The 24,676-nt window shown below is 39.0% G+C and overlaps 3 protein-coding genes and 1 long non-coding RNA gene across 5 annotated transcripts; 2 read left to right on the top strand and 2 right to left on the bottom strand.

The window, feature by feature from the left end:
- Window positions 1–157: 157 nt before the first annotated feature.
- On the top strand, window positions 158–3,958 carry LOC125213937 (DUF21 domain-containing protein At4g33700-like). Of its 2 annotated transcripts, XM_089067211.1 has the most exons (12): window positions 158–279; window positions 669–808; window positions 1,118–1,194; window positions 1,271–1,354; window positions 1,740–1,853; window positions 1,933–2,019; window positions 2,140–2,279; window positions 2,383–2,470; window positions 2,764–2,837; window positions 3,221–3,348; window positions 3,429–3,682; window positions 3,753–3,958. In XM_089067211.1, the coding sequence occupies exons 1-12, from the start codon at window positions 215–217 to the stop codon at window positions 3,795–3,797; spliced, it is 1,296 nt and encodes a 431-aa protein (XP_088923337.1). In that variant the 5' UTR covers window positions 158–214; the 3' UTR covers window positions 3,798–3,958. The 2 variants fall into 2 exon arrangements, with proteins under 2 accessions (XP_088923337.1, XP_047970695.1); XM_048114738.2 differs by lacking the exon at window positions 158–279 and having other exon boundaries at window positions 655–808.
- Window positions 3,959–9,753: 5,795 nt separating this feature from the next.
- On the top strand, window positions 9,754–10,352 carry LOC125213939 (histone H3.2). Its single transcript, XM_048114739.2, has one exon. The coding sequence runs from the start codon at window positions 9,821–9,823 to the stop codon at window positions 10,229–10,231; it is 411 nt and encodes a 136-aa protein (XP_047970696.1). The 5' UTR covers window positions 9,754–9,820; the 3' UTR covers window positions 10,232–10,352.
- Window positions 10,353–10,944: 592 nt separating this feature from the next.
- Window positions 10,945–15,253, bottom strand: LOC125214423 (squalene monooxygenase SE1-like). Its single transcript, XM_048115446.2, has 8 exons — window positions 14,885–15,253; window positions 13,273–13,384; window positions 12,931–13,105; window positions 12,448–12,616; window positions 12,125–12,343; window positions 11,763–12,038; window positions 11,391–11,669; window positions 10,945–11,301 (listed from the first exon to the last, which is right to left on the bottom strand). Exons 1-8 carry the CDS (start codon window positions 15,131–15,133, stop codon window positions 11,197–11,199), a joined length of 1,584 nt encoding a protein of 527 aa, XP_047971403.1. The 5' UTR covers window positions 15,134–15,253; the 3' UTR covers window positions 10,945–11,196.
- Window positions 15,254–22,489: 7,236 nt separating this feature from the next.
- Window positions 22,490–23,865, bottom strand: LOC125211167 (uncharacterized). The gene is made up of 3 exons (XR_007174469.2): window positions 23,708–23,865; window positions 23,236–23,301; window positions 22,490–22,762 (listed from the first exon to the last, which is right to left on the bottom strand). It is a non-coding gene; the product is annotated as an uncharacterized LOC125211167 (long non-coding RNA).
- Window positions 23,866–24,676: the final 811 nt, after the last annotated feature.

Here is a 24,676-nt window from a genome sequence, read left to right as displayed (position 1 = left end):
ATAATTCAATATTAGTTCTAACAAAAGGTTATGTTGCTATTCAATTTGATTTAAAGTTGGATGCATAAATAAGTGAAGGAATGGGACACGTGGCCAGAAAGCGTGAACATGTATGAATTGCGCAGCCGCAAAATGCTGCAATCGGTAGAAGAATTCAGAAAGCAGAGGCGATCGATTAATTGAATTGGGGTGATAAGTAGGCGGTGTGTTTTGTATGGCGGTGGAGTATCAGTGTTGCGAGGCGGGGTTCTTCATTAGCATTGCGGTTGTGGCTTTTCTGTGTTAAAATTCTAATATCTTGTCCCACATCGGCTTGGTGATGATCCTATCTCTTCTATATAAGTGTGGATAACCCTCCCCTTTATGAGGCCTTTTAAGGGGTGAGTGGCCCATTTTTAATATGGTATCAGAGCCAGGTTCCAAGTCGATGATGGAGTTTATTTCTTTATCTCTTCTCTTGCCTACCCACGTGATGGAAGTCCGATGTGTCATTTCGGCCCACACGTGAGGGGGCGTGTTAAAATTCTAATATCTTGTCCCACATCGGCTTGGTGATGATCCTATCTCTTCTATATAAGTGTGGATAACCCTCCCCCTTATGAGGCGGTGATGATCCTATCTCTTCTATATAAGTGTGGATAACCCTCCCCCTTATGAGGCCTTTTAAGGGGTGAGTGGCTCATTTCTAATATTCTGGTGCTGTTTGCGGGCCTCATGTCGGGCCTCACTTTGGGCCTCATGTCTCTCACCTTAGTCGACCTCGAGGTCCTCGCCAAGTCCGGCTCTCCCAACGATCGAAAGCATGCCGGTACATAAATTTGTTTTTGCTTCATTATCATCAATTTCATGATTCACTTCCGCTTCTATTTACGTATTTTGCAATCATTTCTGGTCAAGTACTCCATAAATTAGTCCTGTTTTCACGATCAATCGCGTTTTGAATGCTCCATTCCCTAGTTTTTGAATTTTGATTAGATTTTTTTTTATTGTAAAATAATAATATATTGGTGACCTTGAAATGCATAGTGATTCCATTTTCTTGTGTTTATGAACTAAAGGTATAAATTAATGAAGATCTGATATACGTTCTGTTAAAATGATTGAACTCACTTTGCAGAAAAGATATTGCCGGTTGTTAAGAATCAGCATTTGTTGCTTTGCACACTGCTAATATGCAATGCTGCTGCAATGGAGGTAATGATAAGTACGCTTCAAAAGCTAGCGAGTCGTTTCAAAGATTATTTCAAGTGCCGGATACTTTACCTTGCAGGCTCTTCCTATTTTCCTCGACAGTCTCATCTCAGCTTTGGGGGCAATCCTGATATCTGTGACGTTGGTACTTCTGTTTGGTGAGGTGAGGAATTCCTCGGGGAGCCGCTTATAATGAAAATGTGGAATCCTGATATCTTGCCATTTTTGGTTGTTACAAAATGTATGTAATCGCAGGAAATATACAAATTGAGGTTGGATTTTCATTGATGTTAGACCAACCAAAACAAAAGGCTTTATGCAAAGCATTTTATAGCTTTCCGTATATGAGATAGAGCATACATAGATATCTAATCAGAGGTTGTGTGGCGATTGGTGACATAGTTGCTCATTGCCTTTCAACTGTCATAAAATGGACTCGATATGTCAGACATTACTTTGTTTTGCTCCCATTATATTTCCAAGTATGAAAAATCTGCTAGACCAAATTGGATTCATCACAAACTGATTCAATGGTTTTGTAATTTCAGATAATCCCACAGTCTGTTTGTTCCAGACATGGCCTAGCTATTGGTGCGACTGTGGCCCCAGTGGTTCGTGTCCTTGTCTGGATCTGTTTTCCAGTTGCATATCCTATAAGCAAGGTACAGTTATGCATATTGATCGTTCAAGTTTTGCTAGTTCCATTAACACTTTTCATGCATATATGTGTCTAACTTCCAGTTGTTGGATGCACTACTTGGCCATCGACATAAAGCTCTATTTCGTCGTGCTGAGTTGAAAACTCTAGTCAATTTACATGGAAATGAGGTACAAGAAATGAAAAAATGTTTGGGTTCCATATGATTATCTTGTTTCTTATTTCTTATTCTTTTCAGCAAATGCTTTTTATATAAAGTTGAGTAAACTTTGTTCTACACTTTTATGTAGGCTGGTAAAGGTGGAGAGCTCACACATGATGAGACGACCATAATTGCAGGGGCATTAGAGCTCAGAGACAAAACAGCAAGTGATGCAATGACGCCTATATCTGAAATCTTTTCTATTGATATTAATGCGAAGCTCGACAGGTTGTATATGCATTATTTTATATCAACAGCTTCAGTAACCTTTTACTCTTTTTAGAGTTGTAAAATGCTGAAAGTAGTTGTTTGTGTGTGTGTTATGGTGAAGGGTTTTAATGAATCTAATTTTGGAGAAAGGACACAGCAGAGTCCCTGTTTACTACGAGCAACCTACATATGTCATCGGGCTTATTCTGGTAGGAGTAGTACTTGTTTCATCTTCTGTTCAGTTCCTTTAATGGGCTTATTCTGGTACTTGCTAATATGGCTTATTAGATAACTGCTCTTCATAAAAAATTTATCAAATCCTAAAGAAGCAGCTTCCTTCCATCACTCTGCTATGAAATCAGTTTTCCTCCTATAGTCATATTAGCCATCACTGTTACGAAAACACTTGTGAGCACGTTGAAATTGCTAATTGAACTATGGTTGGTTATGTATTATCTGAATGATCTGATTTAGTATGTTGAACTTTTTCCTAATCTTGTAGGCGAAAAACTTGCTGACGATTCATCCTGAGGATGAAGTCCCAGTGAAAAGTGTCACAATTCGCAGAATTCCAAGGTATCTTGATGCTTCAGAACTTAAATGTACTTTATCCAAACCCGAAGTATATAATAGCATTATGTAATAAAACTCTCCACTATTGCTTCACTGGGTTCTTCATATACATTTCCCATGCTCAGACATGTAGGATCAAGTGAATCAGCACATGTTTATACTGCTACTTGCTGTTATATTCAGGCAATTAGTGTCACAATATAAAATAGTTGGAAGTTTTGCTAATGCATTTTGTTTTCAAGTATGCTTTTGTTATACTGATACTATAATCTTGTTCATCACGTATCTTAAGCCGTTTTTAGAATTAACCGGGCTTCACAGGTGGAGCACATGCAATCTCACGTTGATGATTACATAATGAGTCTTCTATTCGTTTTCCTTGTTAGGGTGCCAGAAACTATGCCATTATATGACATCTTGAATGAATTCCAGAAGGGACATAGTCACATGGCTGTCGTTGTGAGGCAATGTAACAAGGTTGTGGACAAACCTCCTAGCACGGATTCTGCAGGAGGTAAATTTCTTCTGGTTTTACGATGAAATGCCAATGTCAAATGGACATTTATTTGACACTAGTCTTCCATGTTTGTGCAGTCAAAGATGTGAGAGTCGACATTGATGGTTCATCGCATAAAAATGTTAACCCGAGGATACCTCTGCAGAAATGGAAGAGTTTCACAAACACAGGAAGCAATTCCTCCAAGGGTACACCTAGGAGCAAGAAGTGGACAAAAAAAATGGACTCTGATATCCTGCAAATAGATGAAAATCCGCTCCCAACGCTACCTGAACATGAAGAGGCGGTTGGGATAATAACCATGGAAGACGTCATCGAAGAGCTCTTACAGGTAATGTCAATTATGTAGGAACTACAAGTTTTGAGATTCCCTAATTTGATCAACTGCTTCCTCCTTGCAGGAAGAGATATTCGACGAAACAGATCACCATCTTGAAGATTCATGACATATCATATGTAGACGTGGAATAATAATAGGTGCAGATTACAGTTGAAGAGGAAAGTAACAGTTTCATATTGAGCTGTTTACAAGAATGAGTCAACAAGTTATGTTTGTGTGTGTGTGTTGGAAATTCATTTATTAATTTCTACCAACTTCTTCTAAGCATATGTTTGGTCTCGATTTCCCTCTCCTTCACGCGATACTTCACTAGAGAATTTCTCGTGATAATACGAGGGAGTATTTCACTAAATAATTTCCGATGAGAATATTTTGCTTGGGATGTATTCAGATTCATAAACTAACCATCTATGATTAAAATAATTATAGAATAATTAGTTATAGCTAATCCTTTATGACTAAAATAATCTCACAACTCAATCCTAGATTATATCTTTGTTTATTTATCTAGGAAACCGAACATCAACTAAAAGGTTCTTCGTCCAGTCACTTGCAGTGGCGGGTCTAAGGGGGGCAGGAGGGGGCGACCGCTCCCTCCGTGTGACTATTTTCCCCTTATCGGGACGTAAAATTACTATGTCCGCCCCCTCCTTTTCCGGATCCTGGATCCGCCACTCAATTGCATGGAACAAGGGACTTGTGTCTCAAATTTGTTAGGTTTATTGTAATAGTAAAGTTTAATGCAAGTGACTCATATATCCAAGTACTTCTTTAACTCACCTGTCATCTTTAGAAGTTGATTATAAACCGTAGAACTTACATTTGTGTATATGTGCGAACCTGTATTTCTTTTTAGATCCAGAAAATCTAAAAATAAGAGCATCTCCAATGGTCAGCAAGTGACCGGCTAGCCGATTCGCGGCGCTGGCCGATCGGCTAGCCGAACCATTGGAGGCGGCCAGCAGGAAATCGGCGAGCCGATCGGCGTGGGCTGGCCGATCGCTCGGCGCTGGCCGCCATTGTGGCGGCCCGATCGGCCAGCGCCGAATATTGTTTTTTTTTTTTTTTTAAACCTATATAAACGCGATTTTAGTTTCATTTTCATTTGCACCACTTGTTTTAACGAGTTTTCTCTCTCTCTAACTTTCTGTACAAGAGCATCATCGAGCGATGGATCACAACAACGAGTCCAGTCCAGCGACGAGTGGATCTCAGACTCCCACGGTACCTGTGGGATCTGGATGGGGTCAGATGGGCCCAGGGTTTAACGTCCCTTGGGGGCAGTTGATGGGGATGATGGTCGGTGCGCCGAGGGGGATGCAGGGGGGAACCAGGGGGTATGCCGGGGGGTATGTCATGGGGGATGCCGGGCGGGGGGCAGGGGAGCCAGGGGAGCAGCGGGCAGTCAGCGCCGGGGTGGGGAGGTATGCCCCAGATGTAGCAGCAGATGTTGCAGCAAATGATGGGGATGATGTGGCAGGGAGGGATGCAGGGGGGGATGCAGCACGGTATGCATCACGGGATGCAGGGGTCACCGGGGGAGGGGGGGGGGGGGACACGGTCTATCGTCCCTCTCTGGATTTTTTGACGGCTTCGTCTCACACGTCGACCCCAGTGGAGACGCAGTTCACTGGCGATGACCTTTTGTCATTGCATGACATGGGGATCGATCTCGGCGATCCGGACACTCCCGTTCCAGCGGGGCGGGGCGGGCCGCGGCGAAGAAGAAGAAGACGAGGGGGAAGGCCAAGGCGGCCGGCGAGTCGTCGCAGCCCGTTGTTGACGACATCCCCGACCGGAGGATGAGTACGCTGGGGTGGCCAGGGGGTGGTTGGAGGTGTGCGACGATCCGCTGTTTGCGAACAACCAGCGGGTCGTCAACATGTGGGCGAAGATTAGAGCTGCCTACAGGAGGCATTGCCCGCACGGGAAGGACTTCGGCGGGGAGGAGGTCCGGAAAGGGTGGGAGCGCATCAGGGCCGCGGTCGGCTGTTTTTCGGGGTTGTACGCCAACGCCCTCCGTCAGCTCACTAGTGGGCAGAATGAGGAGGACGCCCGGAGGATAGCCGAGAGTCAGTTCCCCTTGGCGGGGACGTACAAGGAGTTCCACTTCTGGGAGTGCTTTTTGTTGCTGAAGGACTCCGAGAAGTTCCGTGCGAGGTGCGACGCTGGGTGGCCGAAGAAGCAGAGGCTGAACTATACCGGCAACTACAGCGGCAGCAGCGGCGGATCCCACGACCTCCCCCCGGATGCTGAGGAGTTTCCATCCCCTCCTTCATTTGTTGGTCGCCCTCGCCCGTTTGGACAGAAGCGGGCGCAACGGGCTGTGAGGGGCGGATCCCCCCTGTCGCCCCGCGAGGTCCAGTCCTCCGCCCTCCCACCCGCCCCACTCGAGTACACTCTTCATTCGCGTAACCAAACGCGGGCTCAGATGTACAAGGTCTTCCAAGATTGGAGGACCGCCACTGACCCCACGGAGAAGATGTTTCTTCACTCGATGCTCGAGAGCATGCGGGTTGATTTGGATGTCGCGAGGGCACGGCTAGGGGGTTCCGACGTGGGCTCAGATACCACGGGTGGCGGCAGCGGCGGCGGCGACGGCGACGGCGATGAGGAGTAGAGAGTGGCGGGGCTCGTGTGTGGAAGCCCTTTTTTTAAAAAAAAATCTTGTACTTTTTTTAAAAATCTTTGTACTTTTTTTGAATGGAATGGATTAATTTTCCCGTATATGTGTAGTAAATTTAATTCCGTAATTTAATCATAATTTTAATTTCGTAAATGTAGTATATTTTGAATTATTTTTATTGCGGCTGGCCTAAATCTGATGTGCCAGGTGGATTTTTAGTGCTGCTGACGTGGCAGGGAGAGAAAATAGCTAGCCTATTGCTGGCCTATTTAGCATTGGAGATGCTCTAAGAGCATCCACAATAGAGATAGGCCAGCCATAGGCCAACCACTCTCTCTCCCTGCCACGTCAGCAGCACTAAAATTCCACCTGACACATCAGATTTAGGCCAGCCATAGGCCAGCCGCAATAAAAAATAATTCCAAAAAATGCCACATTTACGGAATTAAAATTACGATTAAATTACGGAATTAATTGCACGAGACATATACGGGAAAATTAATTCATTTCATTAAAAAAAAAGTACAAAGATTAAAAAAAATACATGATTTGGATTTTTAAAAAAAAGTCTTCCACACGAGCCCAGCCACTACCTACTCCTCGTCGCCGCCGCCATCCTCGCCGTCCTCGCCGTCGCCGCTGCCGTCGCCGCCCGTGGTATCTGAGCCCACGAACCTCCCACCAATGCCTTCGATGCATTCAAATCCACTTGCATGTTCTCGAGCATCGTGTGGAGAAACATCTTCTCCGTGGGGTCTGTCGCGGCCTTCTAGTCTTGGAAGACCTGGTACATCCGTTCCTCCGTTTTTGCGCGCGATAATAACGTGTACGCGCGTGGGGGTGGGGGGGGCTGAGATGACCTCCTGGGGCGATAGGGGGGATCCTCCCCTCGCCGCCCGTTGCGCCCGCTTTTGTCCAACCAGGCGAGGGCGACGAGCAAAGGATGGAGGGGACGGACACTCCTCAGCATCCGGGGGAGGTCATGGGATCCGCCGTTGTTGCCGCTATAGTCGTCGGAATAGTTCAGCCTCTGCTTCTTCGCCACCCAGCGTCGCACCCCGGCCGGAACTTCTCGGAGTCCTTCATCAACACATAGCAATCCCAGAAGAGGAACTCCTTGTACTTCCCCGGCAAGGGGAACTGACTCTCCGCTATTCTCCGGGCGTCCTCCTCATTCTGCCCACTAGTCAGCTGGCGGAGGGCGTTGGCGCACAACCCCGCAAATCGGCCGACCGCGGCCCTGATGCGCTCCCACCCCTTCCGGCACTCCTCCCCGCTGAAGTCCTTCCCGTGCGGGAAGTACCTCTTGTAGGCATCTCTAATCTTCGCCCACATGTTGACGACCCGCTGGTTGTTCGCAACCAGCGGATCGTTGCACACCGTCAACCACGCCTTGGCCACCCCGGCGTACTCATCCTCCGTCCACTTCCTCCGGGTGGGGGTGTCGTCAACAGCGGGCTGCGACGACTCGCCGACCGCCTTGGCCTTCCCCTTCGTCTTCTTCTTCTTTGGCGCGGCCCGACCCGCCCGACCCGCTGGAACGGGAGTGTCCGGATCGCCGAAATCGATCCTCATATCATGCAATGACAGAAGGTCATCGCCAGTGAACTGCGTCTCCACTTGGGTCGACGTGTGAAACAAAGCCGTCAAAAAATCAAGAGAGGGACGATAGACCGCGTCCCCTCCCCCCGGTGGCCCCTGCATCCTGGGATGCATACCGTGCTGCATCCCTCCCTGCCACATCATCCCCATCATCTGCTGCATCATCTGCTGCTGCATTTGGGGCATACCTCCCCACCCCGCCGCCGACTGACCGCCGCTCCCCTGCCCCCCGCCCGGCATCCCCCACGGCATACCCCCCTGGTTCCCCCCTGCATCCCACCCGACGCTCTGGCCATCATCCCCATCAATTGCCCCCAAGGGACGTTAAACCCTGGGCCCATCTGCCCGCCCATCTGGCCCCATCCAGATCCCACCGGTACCGTGGGCGTATAAGAGTCGCTCGTCGCCGGACTGGACTCATTGTTGTTGTCCATCGCTCGATGATGCTCTTGTACAGAAAGTTAGAGAGAGAGGAAACTCGTTAAAACAAGTGGTGCAAATGAAAATGAAACTAAAATCGCGTATATATAGGTTTAAAAAAAAAATAAAAAAAAAAACGAAAATAGGCGCTGGCCGATCGGCACGCCACAATGGCGGCCAGCGCCACTGAATCGGCTAGCCCAGGCCGATTTTCTAGCCGATTCGCCGCTGGCCGATCGCAATGGTTCGACTAGCTGATCGGCCAGCGCCGCGAATCGGCTAGCCGGTCGACTGGCCGACACTGTGGATGCTCTAAGGATGCATTCAGATTTATAAGCTAAATAGTGTTCAAAAATCAAAACACTTGTAGTCCATTGAATCTTGTGATCTAATGGTTAGATTAATGTCGCGTGTCATCTAATAATGTAGATTATTAATTTAATAATGTAACTTAGCTAATAATGTAGATAATGTATCATTTTAGTCTAATAATGTAGCTAGGCTAATAATATACCATCTTAGGCAAATAATGTAGCTTATCACAATTATCCAATCCAATGATCCATTGGCTGAGATTTGCTTTAATTTTTGACAAAATTTTGGACCTAGATCCCCTGCGTGCTCAAATACACATATATTTTATTCATAAAAAATAATGTTAAACTATTAATTTTATTTAATATAAAATAATTGCTTGCTTGAAATAGCACCCCCTGTTGTGGCTTTGAGCACAACAGAGGATCCGAACTTCAGAATTTCACTTATTGACCATAGTGCACCACCCTCTATATTGTTTTACTATAGAATTTCTACACTTTTTTTTCGTATTTCACTAGATAACTTCTCTATTGTGAATGCTTTTAGTTGAATTCAAATTTTCATATTAAAAATATTTAAACCAAAATATATGTATCGTATCAAGCATTATATTCGAAATTGGAGGATTCAGTTATAAATTTAAATCCTCTTGTTTCTCGGCACAAATGGTACTCAAAATTTTAGATATTATTATGTACGAATTTTAAATTTTTTTAGAGAAATATGGTATTAAGTTTTAATAAGAATTGATTGTTATTTTATACTCCATACTACATATACTAGTAGGAGTACTAGTGTAAAATACAAGGAGTAGAAATATTTTGGTAGATCCCACTTCTCCAAAACATTTTCAACGAAAAGAAAATAAAAATTCCTGCGGTGGCTACGACACGTCATAAATCCGCACCATGTTCATTTACAGCCACCGATTTCCACACTTGATCCAACGAACATGAGCACTGCCACGTCAACGATCCGCGCACACAAAAAGCAAATCACAGCTGTCCATTACAAAAAGCAGGCACCAACGGCCAAGATCGCACTCCCATCCCCGCCTAAACCTTCAAACCAGGAATAAATACTCCTTCCAAATACACTTAACTCATCCCAAGTTTCAATCGCCTATTTCTCCATCAACAAATTCCAATCTCCAAACCCTAGCAATGGCCCGCACTAAGCAAACCGCTCGCAAATCCACCGGCGGCAAGGCGCCGCGCAAGCAGCTGGCGACCAAAGCCGCCAGGAAATCCGCTCCGGCCACCGGCGGAGTGAAGAAGCCCCACCGCTTCCGCCCCGGAACCGTGGCTCTTCGTGAGATCCGTAAGTATCAGAAGTCTACCGAACTCTTGATCCGCAAGCTCCCGTTCCAGAGGCTTGTACGCGAGATTGCGCAGGATTTCAAAACCGATCTGAGGTTCCAGAGCTCCGCCGTGGCGGCGCTTCAGGAGGCGGCCGAGGCGTACCTCGTTGGATTGTTTGAGGATACCAATCTCTGCGCTATTCATGCCAAGAGAGTGACAATTATGCCTAAGGATATCCAGCTAGCGAGGAGAATTAGGGGAGAGCGGGCGTAATTGTTAATTGCTGTTTTGATTTGTGGCTCTTGGAAATATGTAGTTGCATAGCCTTTGTGGTTTTCTGATCTGATGTGTATTGGAATATTATGTTAATGAAAATCGATGAATGCTTCTGTTATTTGATTTTGTTTATATTTTCTGCACCTGATATTTTGTGTTATGCTTTATTTGCAGAGTTTCCCTTGGTATCATATTCCTTTCTGCGTGATCATCTAATTCATAAAAATAAGTTAGAAAAAATAATTTCCTGGTAAATTTACAAGTTATTGAATTTTATTGCCTTTCAATTGTATCCAATTAGTGTTTCTATGAATCCTCTTTCTTTAAATTCAATTTAATTTTAATCACTACTACTATGTTACTAAATCTTAATTTTAAAATACTGAATAATTATTTAATATTTAATCAGATTAATTTTTTGTTGCTGGATATTTTAAACATTTCAAAATGTTTTTAGTTTTAGATTTCAGATTTTTATTTTTTATTCAACTTAACATTTGAGTTTTCTTCAATTTGGTTGTGATTTTCGAAGAATTATCTAAATTACTACTTGTATCCAAATGTCAATTTTGTATTGATGTTACTTAGATTTTTGGAGATGATATAAGTGATCATATTTAAACGTTAATATACAGGAGTAATTTATTGCATGAATAATTATAGCAAATATACAAATGTAGATTGTTTGCTTCATCAAGATAGCACATGGATAGAATTCAAGAGAAATGTGTATAAATAAATTTAGAGCTATGATAGTTCTAGTAAATGCTTTACACTGTAATTATAATGTGTTTGCACTTCTTGCTTATTCTATTGGTGTTTACACTTCTGGTTTCTGCGAATGAGAGGCATCACGCATCTATTGTACTACTATTTCTTTAAGCAAATCAACACACCATTTTTCTTTTCATTTTACAGTAAAAGAAGAAAATAATGAATATGATCATTTGGTAGTTCATCTTCTAGTTAACAGGGGGTGCTCTGTAGTAGGCTGGCACGGTAGCGGGGAAGAACATTTGTCTAACGCCTTCTGCTTTAATAATCGGGAAGATGATTCCAGATGCTGCCTGTTAGTTATAAAACACATAAATTAGCATACACATCACGAAGTGATGATTATGAAAAATTTTAGCATGAAAATGAACAAGTTACTCACCGAAAGCAATCTAGCACCCAACCAAACCTTGCTTGGCGATGGGTATGGAAGTAGCAAACGACCAACACCATAGACAGCCACAGCAAAGAAGTGGAGAAAGAGGCTCAAGGGGCGCGGGTTTAAGCCAGAAAGTAAGGAGATAGGCCCATTTGAGAAGATGCCTCCGAGGCTCAAGTAGTCAAAACAAGCCTCACGCATTTCCTTCCTTGCTGGATCGGGTGAAGCACAGAAAACTTTGTAGAGCGCTCCAGCCAATGTGTTGATGGTAGATGATACTGGCTGCAAAAGGGAGTAAAATTCAAACATCAAATCTCTGTATCTTGCTTCTAGTAGCTTTCATTACATAGGGGCAGAGTTTGGATCTTCAAATACCTTTCTTAGAGTGTAGAAGGATTCAAGATATTGGCAGAGTTTGGATCCATCGCGTAAATTGTCAATAGGCCTAAGAAGATTGCGGAGGAGAACAATATCGGATAGGGCCACGGTCATTCCTCCACCAGTTAAAGGGTGACGCATGTTGAATGCATCCCCCAACAAAAGCGCGCCAGGGGTGGGACGGGGATTTGCTGGCATGCTTCTGTTTGGATGGGTCCGTATGTTCCCTTTCTCGATAGCAGCTATAAATGAATCATGCAGCTGAGGAGGAACCTGTAGAAACATTGATTTAAGTAAGCTTATACTAGAAAAACCAAGGAAGGAAGAAATTTCAAGTCTTTCAGAGAGCATTCAAGCACCTGAGGAGCCACCACAGTTTTCAGATAGTGCGCCATTTCGCCGTTGGAAATGGATGGAACCTTTTGCCCGGGAACGTCAACCAAGCATCGTATCTCTGTGCTGCTGATGGGATAAAACAGGATAGGGGAAGGATCTCCAAGAACAACGTGTCCATGATTAGCATGTGGGAGACCAGAGTTTTCCAGGATCAGACCCACAAAACACGAGGGGTTCTCCACCTGACCATATAAAGAGAACTCATCTTAGGAAACTTTTAGACATGAAAGGGAAGCATAAAATTCGTAGAGTGCAGAGTTTATTTATATGTTGTCCTCTTATTCACCTGAGGAGAACAGAGAGAGCGCCTCAGGTTCGAAAAACATCCATCGCAAACAATGGTAAGAGGAGCATAAGTGGTAATCTCTTCGCCTTTCTTGGTCTTGTATTGGACACCTCTAATAGTTCCATTTTCTTCAAGCAACGACGTCACTGTGCCTTGTTCAAGTGTTACGCTGCATCAGGAGTTATCGAGTTAAAGTCTTTTCCCTTTTCAGGTGTACTAGAATTTAAAACTGAATGAATTTGATTCGGTAAATATCCATCTGCTCAATCTTGCATCTTTTTCAACTTTTAGGTATCATTCAATGTAAACACATGATAGAAAATTGCAAATTTGACAATTGATGGAGTTAGAAAGTCTTTCATAGAAGTGCAACTAACTACTATTATGGTCAAGTCTGCCAACTCAACATAGTGGAATTCACGCCTCCATATTCATCTTCTAGTAAGCATGGACATTAAATAAAGAAGTGTTACGAAATCATACTTTGGAAGTGTTGCAGCCTTTTCTCTCATCCTCTGGATGAAACGGCCATTGTGGAAGCTTCTGCCAGAGACATCTGCGTCGAAGCTCTCTAAGGGGTAAGATAACTTGGTGTCTTTACCGTCCTTGTAAAGGGCATATCCAAAAATTTGTTGAGCATCGATCTCTTTCACACAATCTGCAGTTATGTAACCAGAGCCTTTAGTACCAAGTTTAAAGAACACAACAAACTTTTCCAGCAGTTAACAAATTTGGACCTAATTCTGACCGTCCATACATACTTATTATGGCAACAATAAATACAGAGTTGATATAAAGTTTTGATATGGACCACTGCAGCTGTACCTTGAAGGCCCAACTCAATCAATTTCAAATAACCACCAGGCTGGAGAAGTTCCCCAACAATGCGATCTTGCTCGGTCAAGTCTCTTTCAATGACATGAACACGACGTCCATCCTGCAATTATGCCAATGGAAAGAAGTTAATGATGAGTAAAATAACAACCGTTTCTTTGGCGATTTAATGCTTCCTTGAAAATATCAGTTGCATACTTTCACAATCAATCATATGTTCTCGACTTCTATTCATCAGATGACCTTAAAGCCACGTTACTCTTCCAAGAACTATAACATGTTCACATGTATATTTATAGATCTCTGCTGGAGTAGGTGGATGGCATGACTTGTCAATTAATAGACAGCAAACACAGTAATAGTTCGAGTAAAATTCAATAAACATCATCTTAAAATTTTCTTAAGGCCATATTATCATAGTTAGTATGAGGAATGAAACATGTAATTCTTCAACTAGCACCTAAGATCCGTAGGAGGCGGGACTATCCAACTCAAAAACTCCTGCAGCCGCTGCCTATATAAATTATTTTTTCTTAGTTTCTTTACACTCCAGTTAATGCCAAATTCGAACTTAATTTAAGAACAAATTATTTGCTACTAAGCATTAATCCTATTATATATTCAGAGATTAGGAACCGACAAATGTTAGATGGTATAGTATTTGCTTATGCAAGTCCAGAAAATATGCCGATAAACAGGTATCTTATAAACAAAAGTAAGCAAGGATGAATCTCACAAGTTAATGACAGATTAAAGAACTAATCTCCACACAATTATTCAGCATTAAAAAACACAATCAAGCGGATGCTTAGAGCTCTTATTAATCTTAGTCGAGTACGTTAGGTGTAATATAGGGTTTAGGGTATATATATATATATATATATATATATAGGGGTGCACTAGGGTGCCACCATAGATAGGATAACATCATACCACCAATATAGTCCGTTAGATCTCATCTATGGACGCCTAGGATTAAGTTTCGTGAAAAAACACGGGTTTGCAGTTTACTGTATTAGATATTGCAGTCGTGGTAAACTGCAATATTGTTGTAGTAAGACTGCAATATTCAATGAACAGCACTGCAATCTGGTAACGTAAAATTAAAAATTTCCTATTTTACCCTTCCGTATTTTTACACGTGGCAGCATGACAAGCACACGATTTTTAGATCTAATAGCCTAAAATAGTGGTATGGTCTTACAATAAAGAGGGTTGTCATTTTAGTACATTCCTCTATATATATATATATATATATATATATATATATATATATATATATATATATATATATATATATATATCATCTACTTATCAGCTCGAAGGATTGTATCAATATTCGTAAATAAGATCGGAAAAGGATTTGAATCGTCAGCTCCGCCCTAATATAATAAAATAAAAGTGAATCACTAATTCTGTAGCAATAATTAGTGTTTATTGGCAGACTACTACGCACGAAGCCTGAATAATATTCTTCAGATGCAATAGTTTCAAAGCTTGGTGAAATTTAACGAAAGTAGCTAAATTATAACGAAATCTGGATGGTGAATGGTAGAAACAGAATCAAACAGTTGAGGAACAAATTAAGAAACTCCTTAATTACCTTGCCGAGGGTGTAAGCCAGCGCCGCACCGGCGACTCCGGCACCAACGATTATAATGTCAGGCTCGCCGCCGCTCTCCTGCCGCAATCCACCGGCAACTGCGGCGGCGGAGGTCGTAATGCATTCGTCTTTTCCGGCAGCCTTGGAGCCTCTATTCCGCCTTATCTTCCGGCGCAAGTTGTAGAGCAAAGCGAATCCGAACAACGAAGCGGCGAAACATCCAAAAATATACTGATCTATCATCACCATTTTCTTTTATCGTCGTGAATGATAGAAAAGCGCCACGAATTCGATTCTCTGCCCTTTTTAGTCTTTTTATTTTTTTGTTTTTGCTTTGTTTTTGCGTACTCGGAATTTTGCGTGTGAGGTTTTGAAGTTGTTATGCAGCCTTATAAATAGAAATCAAGTGATCCGGCTCCAACGGCTCGGCTTGTGCACGCGGAAAGCGTGAATAAAAAAAGTTCTAAATAAACCAAATCTATATTATATATTATTCCATCACAAATAATAATCTTATTTATTAATTTTAATTTGTTCACTAAAATTATGCACTTTCCACTTTCAGTAGTGTAGTAGTAGTACTACTCTTTTATGTTGGATCAATTCTCTATTTACTTTCTTTACTAGTAATATATTTATCCATCAAAATATTCAAGGATGTTTTTAATTCATTCTCTGATTACTTCTAATCTTGCTTTTATTTGGTATCTGATTTTTTTATTTTTTTACGGTTAGATGATGTCTTTTTTGTTTGCTTTTTTTTGTTTGTTATTCTAGCCATCTCTTACGTCTTATTTGTGTCTCCTCTTTTAATTGTTCTCTAAGTTAGTTTTGTTTGGATTTATGATGGCTTACTGATTTATTGACTCGATCATCTTTGTCTTAAGCATTTTACATTCATCTGAAAAAAACCATTCTCATATTTTGAATCGATTGGTGTTGAACGATGAATCGATTGCTTAACCTATTTAAATTGTTGTATCTACGAGATTACAATGACGGTTACCTACACTTTATATAGATATATAGTTTAATACTACTACAATGAATAGTACCTATAATTCGACCTAAGTATAAATAATCAAAAGACATATCTTCTTTTTATATAAAAACGGAGAAGTAGAATTTTTTCTCCTAGATGGATTATTCGTTCATGGAGGATTTTGAATTTCATTTTTCTTGATAGAGCTCATTCTCTATTCACAATGCTCTCATCACTATTTATTAATATTCGTGTATTCTTAACCAAGACTATTGTTAGTGCACAAATGAATTATAAGTAAGTACTATAACTTATTTTTTCAAATTTCCTTTTCTCTTTTAATAAATTTCTTAAAACGGCTAGACGTCGTAAAAGTTAGTTGCACCTATTTATTATCCAATCATAAACCGACATAATACCACCTTGGCATCTGCATGAGATACGTGGCAAAAGTCTGTCGGTGCCACGTAGTGATATTTCTCATTCGAAAAGTTGGCCACGAATTATTTGTTTTTGAGAGGCCAGGCCAATTAACACATAACTAAATACTCCGTATAAATTTCAAAATTTTATTGAGTAATTTCTTAGATGAATTATAAAGTGCATTTTATTGATTATACAAACCTAAATTTTATTTGAGAATAAGCGTTATTTTTTTCACCTTCGAGAAATATGAATAAAGAATTAAACCTAACTACCTCATCAAGTATAACTACGTTGCATAAGTTGTAGTATATGTAATAATTGATTACTTAAAAATAGAAGGAAATAAGACATTTAGAATTTAGTAGGACTACCGTAGTTATGATTATGAACCGCTAACTAGATGTTACTAATATATAGATTGGGCACCGTTCATATGTATACAATTAAGAGAGGTTTAGTACAGTATGATTATTTGTTTGATGAGTACGTGCACTTAATTTGATTGGCATTTGGCACGTTAACGAAGATTGACGTGTTTGGAATACATAAATAAATAAATATATAGCCAGTTACTTGGCTCAATATTGACCACTGAAAACTTGTCCATACTTATTTATTATACAAAGCTTATTTTTAATGTACACACACACAATTGGTTAATTTATTAGATATTGAAATTCAATTATGCCGCGGCATGTTGTTTTTGATCTCTAACTAGGATCTCACAGTTAGGGGGGGCAAAATGGGTAGCGGGTAATAGGTAATTCTCATCTCGACCCGCTATCCACTAGGTATTGGGTATCCGCTACCCGACGATAATGGGAAACGGGGCGGGGTCGGGTAGTGTGTTTTAGAGTTTTGCGGGTAGCGGGTATGCCCACTACCCGCGCGGTATACCCGTTAGTCCCGATAATACCCGTTATTATTAGTATTAGCCATATTCTATCTTCTAATACTCCATCCGTTCCATATTAATAAAGGTGTTTAAATAGCCAAAGTGGAGAAAAAAAGTAAATAGTGAAATAATACTCCTACTTACTTAATAGCCATATACGCACTCATTTTGAAAAATTAAAACTAAATAGTTAGAACGGAAAAAAAATAAAGTTAGAGAGATAATAATGTAGAGAAGAGTATTTCTATTATTATATTTCCAAAATGAGTGAAGAAATTGAAATACCTCTATTAAGGGGAAATAATGGAAGTACTTTATATAATCTAAGAGTCCTTTTAAAACATTTTTATATTCCAACGAACATACAATTGAAAACTCACCGGAATTAGCTATAAAGTGTCCCCTCACTTTTATTCTCAATCTATTCAACATCACCATCGATATTAATAAAGTAAATTAGGGAATGTTGACGGTTATTATGGTTTTCAAATTTTTTATTAGGATTTTGGGTCGGGTACGGGTACCCGCAATGTCGGGTACGGGATACCCGACACGGGTATCGGGTAATCCCGGTATGCCGCGGGGTGGGTATTGGGACAACAAATTTGGGTAAAATGGGTATGGTACCCGACTTGTCGGGTGCGGATACCCGCGGGTAACCCGTTTCGCCACCCCTACTCACAATTAACACATAATCTAATCGATAAATAATAGAAATGAGAAACCCAATATTGGATATTCATATTTCAAGAATATTGGATTATAATACTCCCTCCGTCCTCCATTAAGAGTCACATTTTTCCATTTCAGTCTGTCCCCAATTAAGAGTCACACTTCATTTTTACCATAAATAGTAAGTGGGTCCCACATTCCACTAACTCACTTCACACACATTTTATTATAAAACCAATATTAAAAGTTGGGTCTCACATTCCACTAACTTTTTCAACCAACTTTTCTTTACATTTCTTAAAACCCGTGCCCGGTCAAATTGTGACTCCTAATCGGGGACGGAGGGAGTAATAAATAGAGTACGGTCAAAGTTTTACCAGCCTGACTCCACAGTCAAATCCTCAAACCTTTAATTGGTCAACGCCTTGGATTCACAATAGTACATGTAAGGCTCCACTACATGATTAATTATTATATTCTGAAATTATTTATTTCATATTATAGCAGATTTTCAACGAATAATTCAAATTTGAATGAATCGATTTAGATTTGTTCTTTTGAGAATGATAATACACCAGACTGAAAATGTATTTGGTAGATATAATTTGTAAATGTTTTTGATACAATGAGTCAATGAGGAAATGGTTAGAAAATAAATGCAACTTTACATCAAGATGACAGCCAAATTCAAATGTTTGAAATTAAATTAAACCTTGTACTACTATAAGTTAATTATTAGTTAATTAGGCAGGCGAAGTATTTTTTTTAGTCTAATAAATTCTCATGTGACCATTTCCAGGCGTTGACTTGAACTGGTCAGCAGTTTACCACATGATATTTTGCTCTTGCCTTACCACTTCACTTCAAAATTTTTAAGACACTAGAACACCTTCGATATTTTTGTTTTAAGCTAAGCTTAGGACTTCAATCATTAAGTTATGATCATTGATCAAACTTAAATAGATAGTAGGATAGTAACAATGTTAAACTCTATCGATGTATATAGGGGTACGTTAGGCTTCTTTGCACCCCAAGTGTCCTATTTTCTTTTTAATCTCAGCCCTTGGATCCTTGAATCGGATGGTTGTGATCAATGCATTATTAGTCTATAATGTTGCATTATTAGCCGCTGTGCATTATTAGAATGAAAATGTGCATTATTAGTCTATAATGTTGCATTATTAGCCGCTGTGTATTATTAGGATGAAAATGTGCATTATTAAATGACACGTGGCATTAATCTAACCGTCAGATGACAAAATCGTGGGACTAGGATTAAGAAGGAAAAAGGACAAAAGATATGAAAAGGATTTGAATACATCCCCTATAAGGTCATTAAAATGATCCTAGCCAAACATTATACAATCGATCAAACAGATTAAATATGATACCTTCTCCGTCCAAAAATAATATGCTCCTAGTATTTAATTTTTCAATTTCAACTATGCACAAAAATTAATTAAATCCCTATTTTTGATAAAAATAAATAAAAATTACCCACAATATTTAAATCATTTTATCTCATACTCCACTTTACTATTTTTTATTAAAACTTGTATAGTCTAGTTTTTAGACTATTGGCCGTGGAGGGAGAGTGAGTATCTATTTTACTAATTGGATAAACAAAGTATTTTATACTCCTTATTCGACAAGTTGTAATGCAAAATATGCAGTACAGCTCACTCAAATATATTGTAACGTGTTAAACTCAAGATTAGTTATACGTGATTACATATTATAATATGGTTAATTAACTAATTAGTATCTATAATTATTGTAATAACTTGACCTAACCAACCACCTTGACCTTTTTGGCATATTTTTTTCAAAATTTACATGCAAGAAGAAAACGCGAGTTCCCATGGATGATGAGCAAGTCAACTTTGGGCTGCTACCAAAAAATTAAGTAAATAATTTAGCTCAAGAAAAAGAATAAAAAACAACAATACTGATAACTAATAAATCAATATACCATGACATATGGACGTATTAGCTCTAAAATATTTTGGCCCTCTTACTCAAGAGAGTTACTTATTTTTCAATTATTTGGATAAATTATAATGTTTGAATATATATAGTAAATGAAGACCTATAATCAAAATAAGAACAAAAACTAATTTTCTGTCTTTCGCTCATGAACAATATCCTCAATGAATTCATCATCTACTAGTAAGATGAGTGCAACAATAGAAGTTGAATTTCAGAGGCGAAAATTTAATTTTATTCCATTTACCCGAATGCAACTAATTTAACGAAGAATGACTAAATTCAATAATTTTATAAGTTTGAGTGCAGTTTTTTTAGTGTTCTTAATTATACACATGACTTAAATCTACATGTCAAAATGCTTTATGCATTAACGAACCACATAAATAACAGTGGTTACCCTTTTTGTAGGATATAAATTAAAGGGTTAATTGATTAGGCATATTTTTGGTGGGCTTTGAAGCAATGAATAATTAATACTTTAGGTGAGACATATTATTATGTAAAAACAAAAAACCCCAAATTGAAGTTCCAAACAAGTTCATGTTGCAAATTTAAAAGGGAAACAAACATAATAGACCTCAACTAATTGCAGTTTGAGTGCTCCATTTTTGACTAATGTAAAGTGGCTGTGCCCCACAAACAAAGCTAATAATAAATGAATCGCGATTTCAGGGTTCACATTGTAGACATGTATCGTGTATTTCTCGCTTGATTTTTTCATTGCTTTTTATTGAAATAAAATATGATCACAATAAAGAATCCCCATGCTATTTTTTCCTCTTTTCTTTGCTTTCTCATCGTATTTTCGTTATAACTTAATGCATGTTGCCTTAATAAGTAGATTCGACGACCCTTCTTGGAAGTCAATACAAGACTCAGACACGTATGTGATTATGTATTGGTTTACTCATTCCTGATTCGACCATTCCATGAAAATTAGTCCTGAAGATGGACGACGTCACATATTTTTAATGAAAATTGATAATGTAATATAATAAAAAAATTGAAGGATGAATTAAAAAAACATGACTATTTTTTGTGGACGAGAGAGTACATTTTACGATGCCAGAGAGTATGTATATTCAGCATCATATCTTAATTAATTAAGGTTGTGTAAGTAAGTTTAAGGTTTGTATAATTACTATTAGTATATATCATATTTTCCGTGTGTTTAGTGGCTTTAATTTGAATGGAGTTCTACAATGTGAATGCCACCATACTTGATAAAAAATTTGTAGAAGAAAAACAAATTATACGTGGACTTTATAAATAAATACTCTGTGGACTGTGGGCGAGGTGCGTGGGAATATTGGGTTTGAAATTTGAAGCTATAGTAAAGTCTTGTTTGGCAGCCTAAGGCATTTACATTTTTCACTATTGTGACGAAGTGACACACTACTTCATGTATAAATAAATATTTTAATTCGACTTATTGAAGTCAGCCTAACAGGATATTAGTGGATACAGTTTTCATTTGCACCGCATTAATAAATGCCTAGTCAAAATAAGAAAAATATTGTCACAATGTGTACTGATCATTTTTGTCAAGGCATACATAGTTATAACTTATAAGGGACACGAGAATTGGAACACCATCAATAAAATTGAATGAAATTTAGTTGTTAAAACAATTACTCCTATTTACGAAGAGATTTGAGTCACTTATATGCATGAGTCTGAAATGTGCGTGAATTGTATATAGTTCAAAAAATAAAAGAAAAAAAAAGCTTTGCGACTTAATTATAAAATGTTCCAAATATAACACCATCTTTTATTTTATTTTATTTATTTAAAGATAAACACAGGATATATTTTGCTGGAATGATCGAGATTTTAAATTCCAAATAGATATTTAAAGTGATGCTGTATAATTGCTATTCGTCAAAGTCAACATATGGAAACTTTAAGTAAATACTATAGTTGTATTATTTTTTATAATTAACCAAATTTTCACCGGCATTATTATTATTATTATTATTATTATTATTATTATTATTATTATTATTATTATTATTATTATTATTATTATTATTATTATTATTATTATTATTATTTCCACCCTTGCGCATGAGTTGTGCAAATGATCTGACTTTAACTTTGCCACGCACAGTTTAGAAATTGGATCAATAACAACACATAATCCGTACAATTACAAAACTAATAGAGCTAATATAGTAGTAATAGCAGGACTCTATTGGAAGTATTCATTTTTGTAATGGCGAATTGTTTACTTACTTAGCTATAGTCAATTTGGCAATACAGCATATACATATGTGTTATGTGTGCGTGCAACTAATATTTTTTTATATAAATATAAATTCATATTACAAGAAGTCTCGATCTTTGAGAAATCTGGCAAACAAATAGGTACTGTTACCGAAAAATCTTACAATCTTATAGTTGGCATTTTTAATGCTGAGATTGTGATTATACCATATATGAATAATGATTTGTATAATACGGAGTATGCCCTTTTTCTTTAGTATGTTTTTGTAACGACCCGCCCATTTAGGGTATAATAAATGCGGCGTTCGCTGACTAGGTAGACTTAAATGCATCAAAGATCATAAACTAGGGTTTCAATAGAAAGGGATTTGACCAAAGCATTAAATGAACAATTAAGTAGAGTAAGAATCATGCCTTAGCAAAGGAATCCAACAAAAGACTTATTTAAAATAAAAGCTTAACAAAGTTTTCGAGATAATATCTCTAACTGTTCATACCCCAAAATATACCCACGAAAGAAAGAATAGAAGTATTTATCCCAACAAAAGATCACGGTTTTCATAATCAATAGCGGAAGCGACCAAGAAAGAAGTGAGGCTATGTATGAGGACACAACGACACCTTAAGTACCAACAGATCATCTTATTATTCTCTACTCAACACCGCCGCCCGCTCGTCACCACTCAACCTGCACATAAGGAAAACACATGCAGGGCTGAGTACGATAATCATACTCAATGGGCTCATTGCCGAAAACAGTTTTATCACAAATATAGTTATTATCATGCCACTTTCAAGTGTCCATCGGGGTTTTAACTTTAGAAAGACCCGAGGCACCAAAATATTTCTTTCTCAAATATCACGGTCGCGCAACCATTTTTCTCATCGACGTTTACCATATCCTCATTCTACATGACAAGGACTGCGGCCGCAATCCAGGTCACTAGACCGGCCAACCCGTACGCTGACTCTCGGTCTAACATTGGTGTACACTAACCCAAGTAGAGTTTGCGGCTCTACAAGGATCCGAATTCGATTATAACAATAGTGGCATAGCCACGAGGGATAGGCACGACAAAACAAATCAAGGCATGATAACACATCTTTCATTCTCATCAATATCATTTTAGGACAATGTCCTTATTTTAAAAGAAAGCCCACCTCGTAGGTTTAGCTCGATAGAATTCTCTTCTCCTCGTTCATCACGCTGAGAGCGCGAAGTATCACCTTTAAATTAGGCGTATCACAAATCAGTTTCAATCATTGATTTCAAATCATGCATGTCTCCCATATTTCCCTTTTTCCCATCGATTATTTTCAAAATCATCAATCAAAATCAAAGTATGCTTAGCATATCATTTTTATTCAAATAACAACTCCAATTTCACCAATAATTCGTAACACGTATGAGTGTTCCACACACATAACACACGCACACGAACACAACAATTGTGCACGCCGATCGAGACGTGCACACACACACACTCTCGGCCACACACACACACACACACACACACACATCCATGCATCGCAAAATTCACCAACTAAAACCCCTTTCACTCGTTCTAGATGCATGCGGATTCAAGAATACCGATTAATCGGTAGAAGAAGAGGAGATCAAAATTTAAAGTACCTTTTCCAAAAGAACGAACGGTAGAAACAAGGAATTAGTCTTGATTCTTCAATAATCTCTTGAACTTCACTTGAATTCTTCTCAATTGATGAAGAAATCTTGAAGAAAACTTGAAGAAAATATGGAGAAAGTGGGGAGAAGATTTTTGAAAATATTGGGCAGAGTGGGCGCCGGTTTTGTGATCTCTAGGGTTAGGGTTTCTCTCCTATTTATAGAGTCACAAATAATAATATCCCTTAATTAAATAATTAGAGATTTGGGAAGATTTGTTGGTTATAGGGGCCGAAAATTTGGAGGTGGTTAGGAGAGAATTTTCGAAATCTAGGCTATTAATTTAGCCTATGATTTAATTCAAATATTTCACGGAGTAGAATAATATATCACGGAGCAAGAATAAATAAAATACTCCTCAATAATAGCCAAAAGTGGCGTGACTTTTTCAACTCTTCCAAGAGATTTGAATTTCAAATCCTAATTTAATTAGGATATGCAATATCTTCTTAGATTTGGCAAGATATGCTAGGATATTTTAGCATATTTATATTTATTCATGGAAGAGAATAAATAAGGGATCAAATAAATAAATAATTCCCTCTTCTCCAAAATATGAGATTTTCGAAAATCTCATGGGAATAATCAAAGGTGGAGTTCGAAAATTCCATGTAGGAATTATAGAGTAATTGGACTTTGGATTTAATTTGGATAATTATCCCAAACAAAATAATTAAATCCAAGAATAAAAAATATTATTTCTTCTCCAATAATCACGATGGCCGAAAATTCCACATGCTTTAACAAATGCTCCTATTTAATTCTCACTCATCCCTTAGGAAAATAAATAATTCCCCCACAATTATATTACTCCGCATCAAAAATACACATATTCAGATCAATCATCTCTTCACTTCCACTCCCTTTTCTCAACGTATTGACCTTTCAACGGCCACATCATTTTTCCACATCTTTGAC

This window comes from Salvia hispanica, chromosome 3 (genome assembly GCF_029641045.1).
Source record: "Salvia hispanica isolate PSC_SH4W2 chromosome 3, Shi_PSC_v1, whole genome shotgun sequence".
Lineage (NCBI taxonomy): Eukaryota > Viridiplantae > Streptophyta > Magnoliopsida > Lamiales > Lamiaceae > Salvia > Salvia hispanica.
The sequence above is the reverse complement of the archived record's forward strand: the minus strand, read 5'-3'. Positions and strand labels throughout refer to the sequence as shown.